Source organism: Carlito syrichta, unplaced genomic scaffold (assembly GCF_000164805.1).
Source record: "Carlito syrichta isolate Samal-C Ts95f unplaced genomic scaffold, Tarsius_syrichta-2.0.1 Scaffold316401, whole genome shotgun sequence".
Lineage (NCBI taxonomy): Eukaryota > Metazoa > Chordata > Mammalia > Primates > Tarsiidae > Carlito > Carlito syrichta.
In genome coordinates, this window is record NW_007260497.1 from 150,024 (window position 1) to 162,583 (window position 12,560).

The 12,560-nt window shown below is 43.0% G+C and overlaps 1 protein-coding gene across 1 annotated transcript in view; it reads right to left on the minus strand.

Moving 5' to 3' along the window:
• The window catches only part of PHF20 (PHD finger protein 20), a 164,940-nt gene that overhangs the window by 51,521 nt on the left and 100,859 nt on the right, over positions 1 to 12,560 (minus strand). Inside the window, exon 10 of the mRNA XM_008074342.2 lies at positions 8,527 to 8,805. Within this exon, the coding sequence (XP_008072533.1) occupies positions 8,527 to 8,805 (279 nt within the window). The remainder of the gene's footprint in view (positions 1 to 8,526; positions 8,806 to 12,560) is intronic.

The following is a 12,560-nucleotide window of genomic DNA, read 5'->3' on the forward strand; positions in this document are numbered from 1 at the left end:
ACTGTTGGGGCTCCTGGGGAGTGGGTGTTAGGGACTGTGAGTGATAGTTGAGGGATCAAGGCTCTGCGGCCTCCCGGGCAGTTGCCACTCCTCTCCGCAGGAACCACCTGTGCTTGACACTCCTTGTATTGACCTGTCTCCAGCTAGCATTACTCAGTTGTGCTACTCCAATTATGTGAAAAAAATTGCCTTCATACTCCCAAATTAATTCCCTACACAAATAATATTGAATTATACAAATGGAATCAATCATACTATCTCATACTGGGTTGCTTGAATTGTTGTGTAGCAGGTTATCATCTTTGATATTTATAGAGCAGTGACAATCCAAAGCAGAGGTTTGATTCACAAGAATGCCTGACACTTAGTTCTCTTGTTATTTGCTGCTATGACTATTCTATAAGTTGTGTGTAATCAGACATGGTATCCATGTCTCAACCTCCCAAAGGCACGGGATTACAGGCTGAGCCACTGAGCCCGGCTTTTTTTGTTGTTTTTTTTGAGTTGGAGTCTCACCGTCGCCCAGACTGGAGTGCAGTGGCCACTCCTGGTCACCGCAGCCTCAACCTGCTGGGCTCCGGTGATCCTTCCACCTCAGCCTTCCAAGTAGCTGGAACTACAGGCGCACGCAACCACGCCCGGCTAATTTTTTATTTATTGTAGAGATGAGGTCTCACCAAGTTGCCCAGGCTGGTCTCAGATTAGTTTTTATTAGCTTTGGGGCTTTATATAAACAGAACCAGATGAGTTGGTGCTAGCTTCCGTGGCTCAGCGTTGTATTTATGAGATGCACTCATGTTGGTGGGTGTAGCTACAGTTCATTCCCATTGCTGTATGGTATTCCACCATATCAAGACATGACAATTTATTTATTTATGCTACTATGGATAAATACTCACATTTTTGCATTTAGGTGCTGCTTTGAACATATCTGTATGCTCCCAAAGAATTTAAACTTCTAATATAAAACCTTCCCTTCCCAGCACCTCTTTGAAACAGGTAGCTTTACCTCCATTTTATAGATTAAAGATGAGGATTTCAATCAATATTAGAGAACTGTTAGTGGTAGAGTCGGGTCTCAGACTCTGACCTTCAGGTTCCCCTACATCGTTCCTTCATCTCTTTCAACACAACACTAAAAAGGGAAGGAGGAGGAGTTGGTACTGATTCAACTCAGTGGTTAGCTGGCCAGAGCAAATGAGGAGGCAAGCCGTCCACAGAGACAGAGGGACTCCGATGGAATCCTTCAAGGCAAGGCTTCCTCTCTTAGGCTATGTCTCAGAATGGGGACATGGTGGGAGACCAAGGGAAGAAAGGGAGTTTTGTAACAATTCTGATCCTAATCTAAAAAGTAAATCCATTTTTCTCAAGAAGAAAAACAAAGAGATAACCATTTCAAATTCATACAATTAGTGAACTTTATGTCAGATAATACCAAAAGTTGGTGAGGACATAGCAAAATCACAGAGCTGAGAGGTATATAAATTGAAGCCACCATTATCAAATGCATTCTGATACTTTAACTAAAACTCTTACATATGGCAATTCCTCAGCTAGGTAAATACTCTAAAGAAATGCTCACTTGGGGCTGGACGTGGTGGCTCAAGTCCGTAAATCCAGCACATTGGGAGGATGAGGTGAGAGGACTGCCTGAGCCCACGGGTTTCAGACCTGCCTGAGCCCACGGGTTCGAGACCAGCCTGGGCAACATGATGAAACCTCGTCTCTACAATAAAAATCAAAGAATTAGCCAGACATGTAGTTCTAGTTACTTGGAAGGCTGAGGTGGAAGGATCACCAGAGTCTAGCAGGTTGACTCTGGGGTGGCCGTGAGCATACCACTACACCCCAGCCTGGGCAACAGGAAGAGACTACAATTCAAAAAAAAAAAAAAGAAAAGAAAAAGAAATGCTCACTTAGGCCAGGCGCAGTGCTCATGCCAATAATCCCAGCACTGTGGAAAGCCGAGGTGAAAGGACTGCCTAAGCCCATGGGTTTGAGACCAGTCTAGGCAACTTGGCGAAACCTCGCCTCTACAATAAATTTAAAAATTAGCTGGGTATGGCGGCGTGTGCCTATACTTCAGCTACTTGGAAGGCTGAGGCAGGAGGATCGCCTGAGACCAACAGGTCGGAACTGTGGTGGCCATGAGCATGCCACCACACTCCAGCCTGGGCGACAGAGTGAGACTCCAACTCAAAAAAACAGAAATGCTCACTCACATGGCACAGGTACAAAGGCATCCCCTGAAATATTATCTATAACAGTAAAAAACAAGAAACCTCTGTTACCCTGAGTAGGAAAGAGTTGAAGAAGGTAGGCATATTCATACAATACCATACAGCAGCTCACAAATCAATGAGATCAATTTACAGGTTTCAACAAGAATGAAGCTCAAAAAAACTGGCCCAAAGCAGCAAAATGCAAGAGAGTATAGATGATATGATACTTCTTATGCATATTTTAAGAACACACAAAATGCTCTATATTATTTATAAACATAAATGCAAATAACACTCAAAATACTGTATGCTATTTCTCAGCACACATGCACAAACTTGAGAAAGCATAAGAAAAAAAGAAAGGCAATGTAGGGAATCTCTACTTCATCCTAATGTTTGTTTTCCTTTAAAAAATTTTGAAGAAAATATGGCAAAATGTGAACATTTGTTAAGTATGGGTAGGGAATACACATTTGTAATATAATTTATATACTTTTCTATATGTTTAAAATATTCCAGAATTTTTAAAAATACTAAAAAATCAATGAAATATTTTTCCCCTATCAGATTGGCAATAATTTAAAATGTGATTAACTGGCACAGTGGCATGTATCTGTAATCCCAGCTATTCAGGACACTGAGGTGGGAGGACTGCTTGAGCACAGGAGTTTGAGAGCAGTCAGGAAAACATAGCGAGATCCTGACTCAAAAAAAAAATTAAATAGGCCGGGCTTGGTGATTTAGCCTACAATCCCAGCACTTTGGGAGGCCAAGGCGAGTGGATTGCCTGAACCAACGGGTTCAACACCAGCCTGGGCAACTTGGTGAGACTTCATCTTTACAACAGATCAAAAAGTAGCCAGGCGGAAGGATCACTGGAGCCCAGCAGGTCAACGGTAGGGTGGCTGTGAGCGTGCCACTGCACTCCAGCCTGAGACTCCAACTCAAAAACAAATAAATACAATTAAGTAAGCTGATAATATTGATAAGAGACTCCAGACTGGGAGAAGCCATTTGAAGGGTGGTCAGCATCAACCTGCCAAGTGTAAATGGTGCATAAGCCCTCTGCCCAAGCAATTGGGCATCTGGGAATCTATTCTACAAGCATTTGCATTTAAAGGCAAACAGATCCTTGGGGAGGGTTACTTTGATTTAACACTTGGTAAGAATGAAAAAAGTGGGTAAAACAGATTTTCCTGTAGGAGAACTAGTTAAGGTACAGTACATACTGACAACTGTCACGAATGAAACACAATTGTCTAAATGAGGTAGAGCCACATAAGCATACTAACATGGAATGAGGGCTGAGAGATCTTTAGTAAAAGAAGCAAGCTGCATAGGATACTAACTGCATGAAAGATACTTTCTATTTAAACATATATGTGTTTCATAGTGTTAAATAAAATATATGGGCAGCCACTGTTTTGGACTGGGCTCCTGCATGAGGCTCTTACACCCCGACCAAAACAGAATGGAGTCACCTATGCTAAGTGCCATATATAACTCATGCTGAACTTAAGTAGTTCAGTTTTCCAAAAAAAGAAGAGTCACAGCAACCAGTACAAGGGGCTCAGGCAACCTGAGCTGGCATGATAAAAAAATCTTATGCCTACAAGAAAAGTAACTCTGAAACCACCAATTAGCTTTTTTGTTCCTTATCTCTGCTTTCTTCAACCTTTTCTGCTTATAAGTCCACCTCCTCTACTCAACTCACTGGAGTGCCCTTCTATTTTCCATATGGGAAGTTGCCTGATTCATGAATCATTAATAAAATCCAATTAGATCTTTCAGCTAAATTCACTGAAATCTTGTTCTTTGGCAATAGGCACAGAAAACTTGTGAAAAGTTCTCAAAGAGTTTGTTTGAAATGGTTGTATTTGCAGACCTATGTCTGTCTGCCTTAGTATTCTTTTGTACTGATTTTACAGTAATCATATGTCACTTTTATATTTGGTGGAGGAGAGTACAAAGATGACAGATTCTAAACTTAGAGTCACTGAGCTGAAATGTCTGGAAAGTAGGGCCCAGAAATCTATATTTTTAACAAGTCATCCAGTGACTCATGCAGCTAGGCTGGCCATTGCTTCAGTTAAGACCTGTGTGAGGTAAATATCATAGGTGACATATGGAGTAACCCAGTGACAGATTCCTAAACCCTAGGAAATAAGCTTGCCCCAGAACCTACCATGTAATCAACAACAGAGAGATTAACCCAACCTAAAAGACAAAAATGGTCACACAAGACCAGCAGGGCTGGTCAGTAAAAGACATTAATATCCCTATGGAATCAATCAGTATTTGACCCTGAGTGAAGCAAGTACTGCCCAGGCAAATGGATGCTCCAGTTTAAGGAATGAACCAGTCCTTTCTTTTTTGTGCCAGGAATAACCACAACCACAGCATCCGGCAGAACAAGACTTGGGTCTCTTTTGTGGTACCCAGAAAAGAGGCTGGCAATAAATAGTTGCTGAATGAATGATCTATTTTAGCCAGAGGCAATTCTAAATCCAGCTGATCCCATGTTCAATAAGTAACTTTCTCTTCCCAGAGGTCTGAAATGGACAGAAAAGAAGCTTTGACAGTTGTGGGCTTAATTTTAAAGAAATGACTGGTACTGGCCTTGGGCATCAGTCTACTACAGTCTGATTCATATAAGCCTGCTCTGAGAAGGACTCAAAGTCACTAAGGTGGTGTCCTGCCTTGCAGCTTATGAGGGGTATCTCCCTGGGTGGCCACTAGCCAGCTGGTCTTCCTCAGGTGATTCCTTTTAGCTCAGCACTTGGTCTTGCCAAGTACACAGTTAGACTGCCTACAGCAAAGGGGAACAGAGCTGAGTGGTCTAATAACCAACAGCCAGTCACCACATGTAGCTACTGAGCACCTGCAGTATGGCTAGTTTGAACTGACACACTGAATTTTAAAGACCAACATAAAATAGCTCTAGTAAGGCTGGGCGCAGTAGCTCACACCTATAATCCTCACACTTTGGGAGGACGAGGTGAGAGGATTACCTGAGCCCACGGGTTCAAGACCAGCCTGAGCAACTTGGCAAGACCTCATCTCTACTATAAATCAAAAAATTAGCTGGGAGTGGTGGCACATGCCTATAGTCCCAGCTACTTGGAAGGCTGAGATGGAAGGATCACCTGAGCCCAGCAGGTCAAGGCTGTGGTGGCCATGAGCATGCAACTGCACTCTAGCCTGGGCGACAGAATAAGACTTTGATTAAAAAAAAAAAAAAAAAGATGGTCTGACCTTTCAGTTGGGCTTGGTGGCTCAGCCTGTAATCCCAGCATTTTGGGAGGCTGAGGCGATTAAATTGCCTGAGACTGTGGGTTCGGGTTTGAGACGAGCCCAGGCAAGTTGACAAGACCTAGTCTTTACAATAAATCAAAAAATTAGCTGGGCGTGGTAGCGTGCATCTGTAGTTCCAGCAACTTGGAAGCTGAGATGGAAGGATCGCCGAAGCCCAGCAAGTTGACACTGGGGTGGCTGTGAGTGTGCCACAGCACTCCAGCCTGGACAACAGAGTGAGACTCTGACTCAAAAAATAAATAAAATAAAATAAAATAAAATAGCTCTAGTAATTTTTATATTGACTACACACTGAAATGAGTATAGTTTCAATATGCTGAGTTAAAATATATTTTTATAAGCAACTTACCCTATTTCTTTTCATATTTTTTTAATGTGGCTGCTAGAAATTTGCAGATATTTTAATGTGGCTAGAGTGCAGTGACATGCTCACATCCACTGCAGCCTCAAACTGCTGGGCTCAGGCGATCCTTCTGTCTCAGCATTCTAAGTAGCTGGAACTATAGGTGCGAGCTACCACCCCCAGTTTATTTTTTGACTTATTGTAGAAATGAGGTCTCACCAAGTTGCCCAAGCTGGTCTTGAACCCCTGAGCTCAGGCAATCCTCTCGCCTCAGATTCCCAAAGTGCTGGGATTACAGGCTTGAATCACCATGCCCAGCCTCAGATTTTTTTTTAAGGCAGGATTTATTGAGAGGACAGAAAAGCTTCCACAGTGAGAGGGGACCCAAAGGGGTGGCCCAGAAATTTCTTAATGACATAAGTGGCTTATATTATTGTATTTCTAATGGGTAATACAACTCCTATAACTTAGAAACTCCACTTTAATGCTGACACATGATGTCTTCACAGCATGGCCGAGGACTGACCTCTCAGAGGGTCAGAGAGCACCAAAATCTGCACAGCCCTACACCACAGTACTGAAACCTAATTTTAAACTCCGTTGGGAACACTGTCAGATACCTTAAGAGTTCTATATATCATTTACTACCTTACATATTTTAATGGAAAAGCTATAAGACAAAAAGTAGGTACTATAATTTCAGATAAAAATAAACTGGTAAAATTATAGAATTTGTTGGAAACTCATTAAATCTTCTGAAATTTCTCTAGAAACATATAATATTTTAATAGAAGTTTAGTAGAAATTTCCAAGAAGGTTCTCTGTAATAAGATATAAAATGAGATTTTATAGTAACTCCTACTAACACCATTGTGGTTTCTACACAAGATAACAGTCCAGGCCAGGCAAGGTAGCTCATGCCTGTAATCCCAGCACTTTGGGAGGCTAAGGCAGGAGGACTGCTGCAAGCCCAGGAGTTCAAGACCAGTCTGAGCAATATAGCCTCATTCTATAAAAATAAATAAACAAATAAATAAATAAATAAAACTAGCTGGGTGTGGTGGTAATGCTCCTGTAGTCCCAGCTACTTGGGAGGCTGAGGCAGGAGGATAACTTCATCTGAGGTGTTTAAGGCTGTGGTGAACCATAAACATGCCATAGCACCCTAGTCTGGGCAACAGAATGAGACACTGTCTCAAAATATATATATATATACACACACACACACTGTTAGAAAATATCTTCAGCCTATTGCCTTACTAGACTCTGCTGTAGTCATGTGCTCTTTGAGCTATGGTTGTTGCCATGTTCCTTGGCTTTGGCCCCCTTCCCTACCTTGGGGAGATGAATCCCCTCTTTTTCTCTGTCTCTCTAATTTTCTTTTTAAATAATCTGTATTTTCCAATCTAACTTCTGTGCAATTCTTTGCATCTTTCATGCAGCATTAAATCACATACCAGACACCCACAGCCTCAGCAGGCCTGACTTGACATTCTGGAGGCCCCACTGGGAGTGTGACCCTAACATTGCAGGTCCCAGCCAGGATCGGTGGCTCAGCCTGTAATTCTGTGCCTTGGGAGGCTGAGGTGAGTGATTGCCTGAGTCTGCGGGTTCGAGACCCACCTAGGCAACTTGGTGAGACCTCATCTCTACAAAAAATTAGCCAGACATGGTAGCGCATACCTGTAGTTCCAGCTACTTGGAAGGCTGAGGCAGAAGGATCGCTGGAGCCCAGCAGGTTGAGGCTGCGGTGGCCAGGAGCGGCCACTGCACTCCAGTCTGGGCGACAGACTGAGACTCCAACTCAAAAAAAAAAAAAAAAAAAAAAAATTGGAGGTCCCAGCAAGAAAAAAGAAAAAAAAAAAAAAGAAAGAAAGAAAATATCTTCAGTTGCAATTAAGATGAAATAGGGTTGGGAGTGGTGACTCACACCTTTAATCCCAGCACTTTAGGAGGCCAAGACAGGAGGATTACTTGAGTCTAGGAGTTCCAGACCAACCTGGGCAACATAGTAAGACCTTGTCCCTATAAAAATATAAAATAAATTAGCTGGGAATGGTGGTGCAAACCTACAGTCCCAGTTACTTGGGACGCTGAGGTGGAAGAACTGTCTGAGCAGAGGAGGTAAAGGCTATGAGCTATGATCATACCACTGCACTCCAGTCTGGGTGACACAGTGAGCTCTTGACTTAAAAAAAAAAAAAGATGAACTAGACACAGCAATGGAATCATCTGTTATGTTTTAGTTCTCCTGCTTTCTTATCCTGCTGGCAATGACAAGGCACAAGTTTGAGAAGGTGGGACGACAGCACCCATGCTGCTCTGAGCACAAGTTCTTCAGCTGGCGTCTGAAGGCACTCCCTTTGCTTGACTGTCCTCACTCATACTGAAAGCACCAAGGCCTTCAGAGGCTAAGTGACTTTCTTAAGGTAACTCTCAAAGCTAGGAATGATTCCTGCTTCCTCCAAGAGGGCAGGGCGCAGCCCCATGGTGCAACTCTGGAGGATCACATACTGCTTTCAGTCTTATAGGATTCAACTGGACCAGAACAATCCTAACGCCTACTCTTTCTGTATCAGAAAACATGAGAACTGTGACCCAAACAACAGAGCCCTCCATGACACAACACAGAAGCAAGATACTTACTTGGGGAACTGGCAGAGCCCCGCTTTCTGGTCAGGCTTTCCTGGCTGGCCTTGTCAGAAGCTGAAGAGCCCCTAGTTTGCACATGCCTCTTTGCTGGGCTCTCCTCAGGCTCTGGTGACTTCTCCATCCCGTGGAAATACTTCATGTGATAGTGCAGCAGCTTGGCTTTGCGAAAAAATTTTAAACAGTCCACAACCTTGCATCTAAACTTGTGGTCTAAGTCGACAGCTGGTGCATTAGACGTCACAAAATCATCTGTTTTCTTTAAAGTATTTGTTACTGAAAGAAATAAAAACAAAGGCAAAGATCCCTTGTATTTATCCTAATTATTACAAAACATGCATTAACAAATGGCAACAGAAATTGAAAGGGCAGCATGGATTTGTAGCCTGAGACATCAATCAGATGGCCATTACTTTCCAAAATCACTGTTTGGAGAGAATAAAAACAATTTCAAGTCAAATAACAAAGACTCAACTGTGATTCATCTTTAAGAAGTAGACACTAACATGCTTATTTTAAACAGCCATACAAGGTCTCAAGGTTTCACAAGGGAAGAAAAGGGGAAAATCCTAAAGAAAATCAAGGATCTGAAGCCAGCACTTGTTACCAGACGCATTCGCCATCATCCAGGTACCTGTTTATATGAACAGAATTAGGAAACATTCTGCAGGATCTCTTTATGAAACTTAAGAGATTTTATAATAGTTTTTGTACAAGGGGTATAACTATTACAAAGATTTTAATACTGAGCCTTTGAGATTTCACCGTGTACTTTGTTTTACCATGTACTTTGATCTAAAGGGGCCAGAGTAGGAGGAATAATTTCTAGTGTTCTGTACCATTATAGGATGACTACAACTTATTTTTCTTTTTTTAAAGATAGGGTCTCACTCTGTTGCCCAGACTAGAGTGCAGTGGCTCGCTCACAACCACTGCAGGCTTCACCTGCTGGGCTCAGGTGATACTTCTGCCTCAGCCTCCCAAGTAGCTGGGACCACAGGTATGTGACACCGGACCTGGCTAATTTTTGATTTATTGTAAAGACAAGGTCTTGCCAAGTTGCCCAGGCTGGTTTCGAACCCATGGGCTCAGGCAATCCTCTCACTTCGGCCTCCCAAAGTGCTGGGATTATAGGTGTGAACCACTGCATTGGGCCTTATTTTTTCAAGTACCATCTCATAATCAGAAGAAACAAAAGATTCATAAATTTAACCTACATTGTATTCTACATTTCAAAACTCTCCAAGTTATAATGAGGCTTAATAATCTGATGAATACTATCATATAACCAATTTAAGCAAATAAATACACTCATCAAATGAGTTAGATGCAGGTAAGAGAATTAAAAAATGACATGATGTGAAATGGAATACATACTACTCACACATAACTGTATAGGAAAAGCACATCAGTGGTGAAGTTCACAACTAAAACCTCTGCCGGGCTTGGTGGCTCAGCCTGTAATCCCGAGCCTTGGGAGGCTGAAGTGAGTGGATTGCCTGAGTCTGAGGGTTCGAGACCCGCCTGGACAACTTGGCAAGGCCTCATCTCTACATTAAATCAAAAATCAGCTGGGCGTGGTAGTGCGTGCCTGTAGTTCCAGCTACTTGGAAGGCTGAGGCGGAAGGATCGCCGGAGCCCAGCAGGTCAAGGCTGCAGAGGCCGGGAGCAGTCACTGCACTCCAGTCTGGGTGACAGAGTGAGACTCCAACTCAAAACAAAAACAAAAACAAAAACAAAACCTTTAATATATCCTAGAAGTATATATATCCTTAAGATAATAAAAGTATGGTTTCTCTGGAATACCCTGCTCTTGGGACGATTAGGTTGAATCATATAAACTTGTCATTTTGTAGGTTAAGAGAGGCTAAATATTGGCCATTACATTATGGTTCAGTCTAAGAAACCCTTTTCCATATGACAAACCACTGCAGTGGTATTTCAAAAACCACTACAGACAACCCCATTTAAACACTGAGTGAACGACGTTAAGGTCCAGAGTCAGTGTGCATCAACACTGCCTGCTACTGTCTGAGGGTGATAGTGGTCAAGTCCAGTTGCAGTAATCTTAGCCATCCTTGGGCTTGTTGGAAACTCTGCTTGTGATGAACTTGTTTATAATGGGAATGCAGAATGCAAACATCTACAATATCTGCAAACATCTTTGAGCTAAAAAATATATTTAAAAGTTAAAAATAATGAGGAATTTAAACCAATCTCACGAAGAATTACCATTCTCTCTGTTTTAAAATGCTGCACCCTTGTGTACAAGCACTGGTCATCTGCATAAAGCAAACTGCACGATGGCTACAAGTGAGGGCTCTGCAGCTAGACAGCCAGCTTGCTTCAAATTCTAGTTCCTCCACCTATGCCCTCTGCTTCAGTTTCCTTATGAGCAGTGTGGAGATAATAATGCCAACTACTTCACTAAAGGATGAGAACTAAATACATTATGAGCAAAAAGTCTAGAAAAATGTATGGCACATAATAAGTGCTGAGTGGCTGGGCATGGTGGCTCAAACCTGTAATCCCAGGACTTTGGGAGGTCGAGGCAAGAGGAATGCTGAGCCCAGGGGTTCAAGACCAGCCTGGACAACTTGGTGAGACCTTGTCTCTACTGTATATATAAATTACCCAGGCATGGTAGCTCGCGCCTATAGTTCCAGCTACTTGGAAGGCTGAGACGGAAGGATCACCTGAGCCTGGTGGGTTAACGCTTGAGCGGCCGTGAACATGCCACTGGATTCTAGCCTGGCCGACAGAGTAAGACTCTGACTCAAAAAAAAAAAAAAAAAAAAAAAGCACTCAGTGTCTACTGACCTATCACAGAAACAAAGAACTGAGTACCAAATGTTGTCACTCATAAGTGGACACTGAACACCTATCATAATACTACAAAAAAGGGATTGGCAGTAGTGGGACACTACAGAGGGGGGGCACACAATATCAATAAGGGTGGCTTATCTTAATCCAGGAGAAGTGAGGTCCAATGGGAGGCCCAAAACTTCATCTATACCTAAACCACTTATGTACCCAATCTTGACTTGTGTCCCCCACAACTTTAAAATTTAAAAAAAAAGAAATATGAACAATAAAGCTGTTTCTGGTGAGTCCTTAAAAAATAAATAAAAGCCGGGCTCGGTGGCTCAGCCTGTAATCCCACGCCTTGGGAGCCTGAGGTGAGTGGATTGTCTGAGCCCGCGGGTTCGAGACCTGCCAGGGCAACTTGGCGAGATCACATCTCTACAATAAATCAAAAAATCAGCCGGGCATGGTAGCATGCGCCTGTAGTTCCAGCTACTTGGAAGGCTGAGGCGGAAGGATTGCCGGAGCCCAGCAGGTCAAGCGGTCACTGCACTCCAGTCTGGGCGACAGACTGGGACTCCAACTCAAAAAAAAAAAAAAAAAAGATACTTATGTAGCCGGGCTTGGTGGCTCAGTCTGTAATCCTGCACTTTGGGAGGCTGAGGTGAGTGGATTGCCTGAGCCCACAGGTTCGAGACCAGCCTGGGCAACTTGGCGAGACCTCATTGCTACAATAAATCAAAAATTAGCCGGGCGTGGTAGTGCACGCCTGTAGTTCCAGCTACTTGGAAGGCTGAGGCGGAAGGATCGCCGGAGCCCAACAGGTCGAGGCTGCGGTGGCCGGGAGCAGCCACTGCACTCCAGTCTGGGGGACAGAGTGAGACTCCAACTCAAAAAAAAAAAAAAATAGTCACAATATACAACATAATGCAGGATAGCAACAAGCTTGGTGCACCAAATCATAAACATTGTTTGTCTTTTGGAAACAGAAATTAATGCTGTAATTCCAGTGCATTTGGGATGCTAAGGTGGGAGGATTGCTTGAGCCCAGGAGTTCAAGACCAGCCTGGACAACACAGAAATATACTGTCTCTACAAAAATACTTTAAAAGTTAGCCAAGCATGGTGGCACATTCCTGTAGATCCAACTACTTGGGAGGCTGAGGCTGGAAGATTGCTTGAGCCCAGAAGTTTGATGTTACAATGAGTCATGATTGTGCCACTGC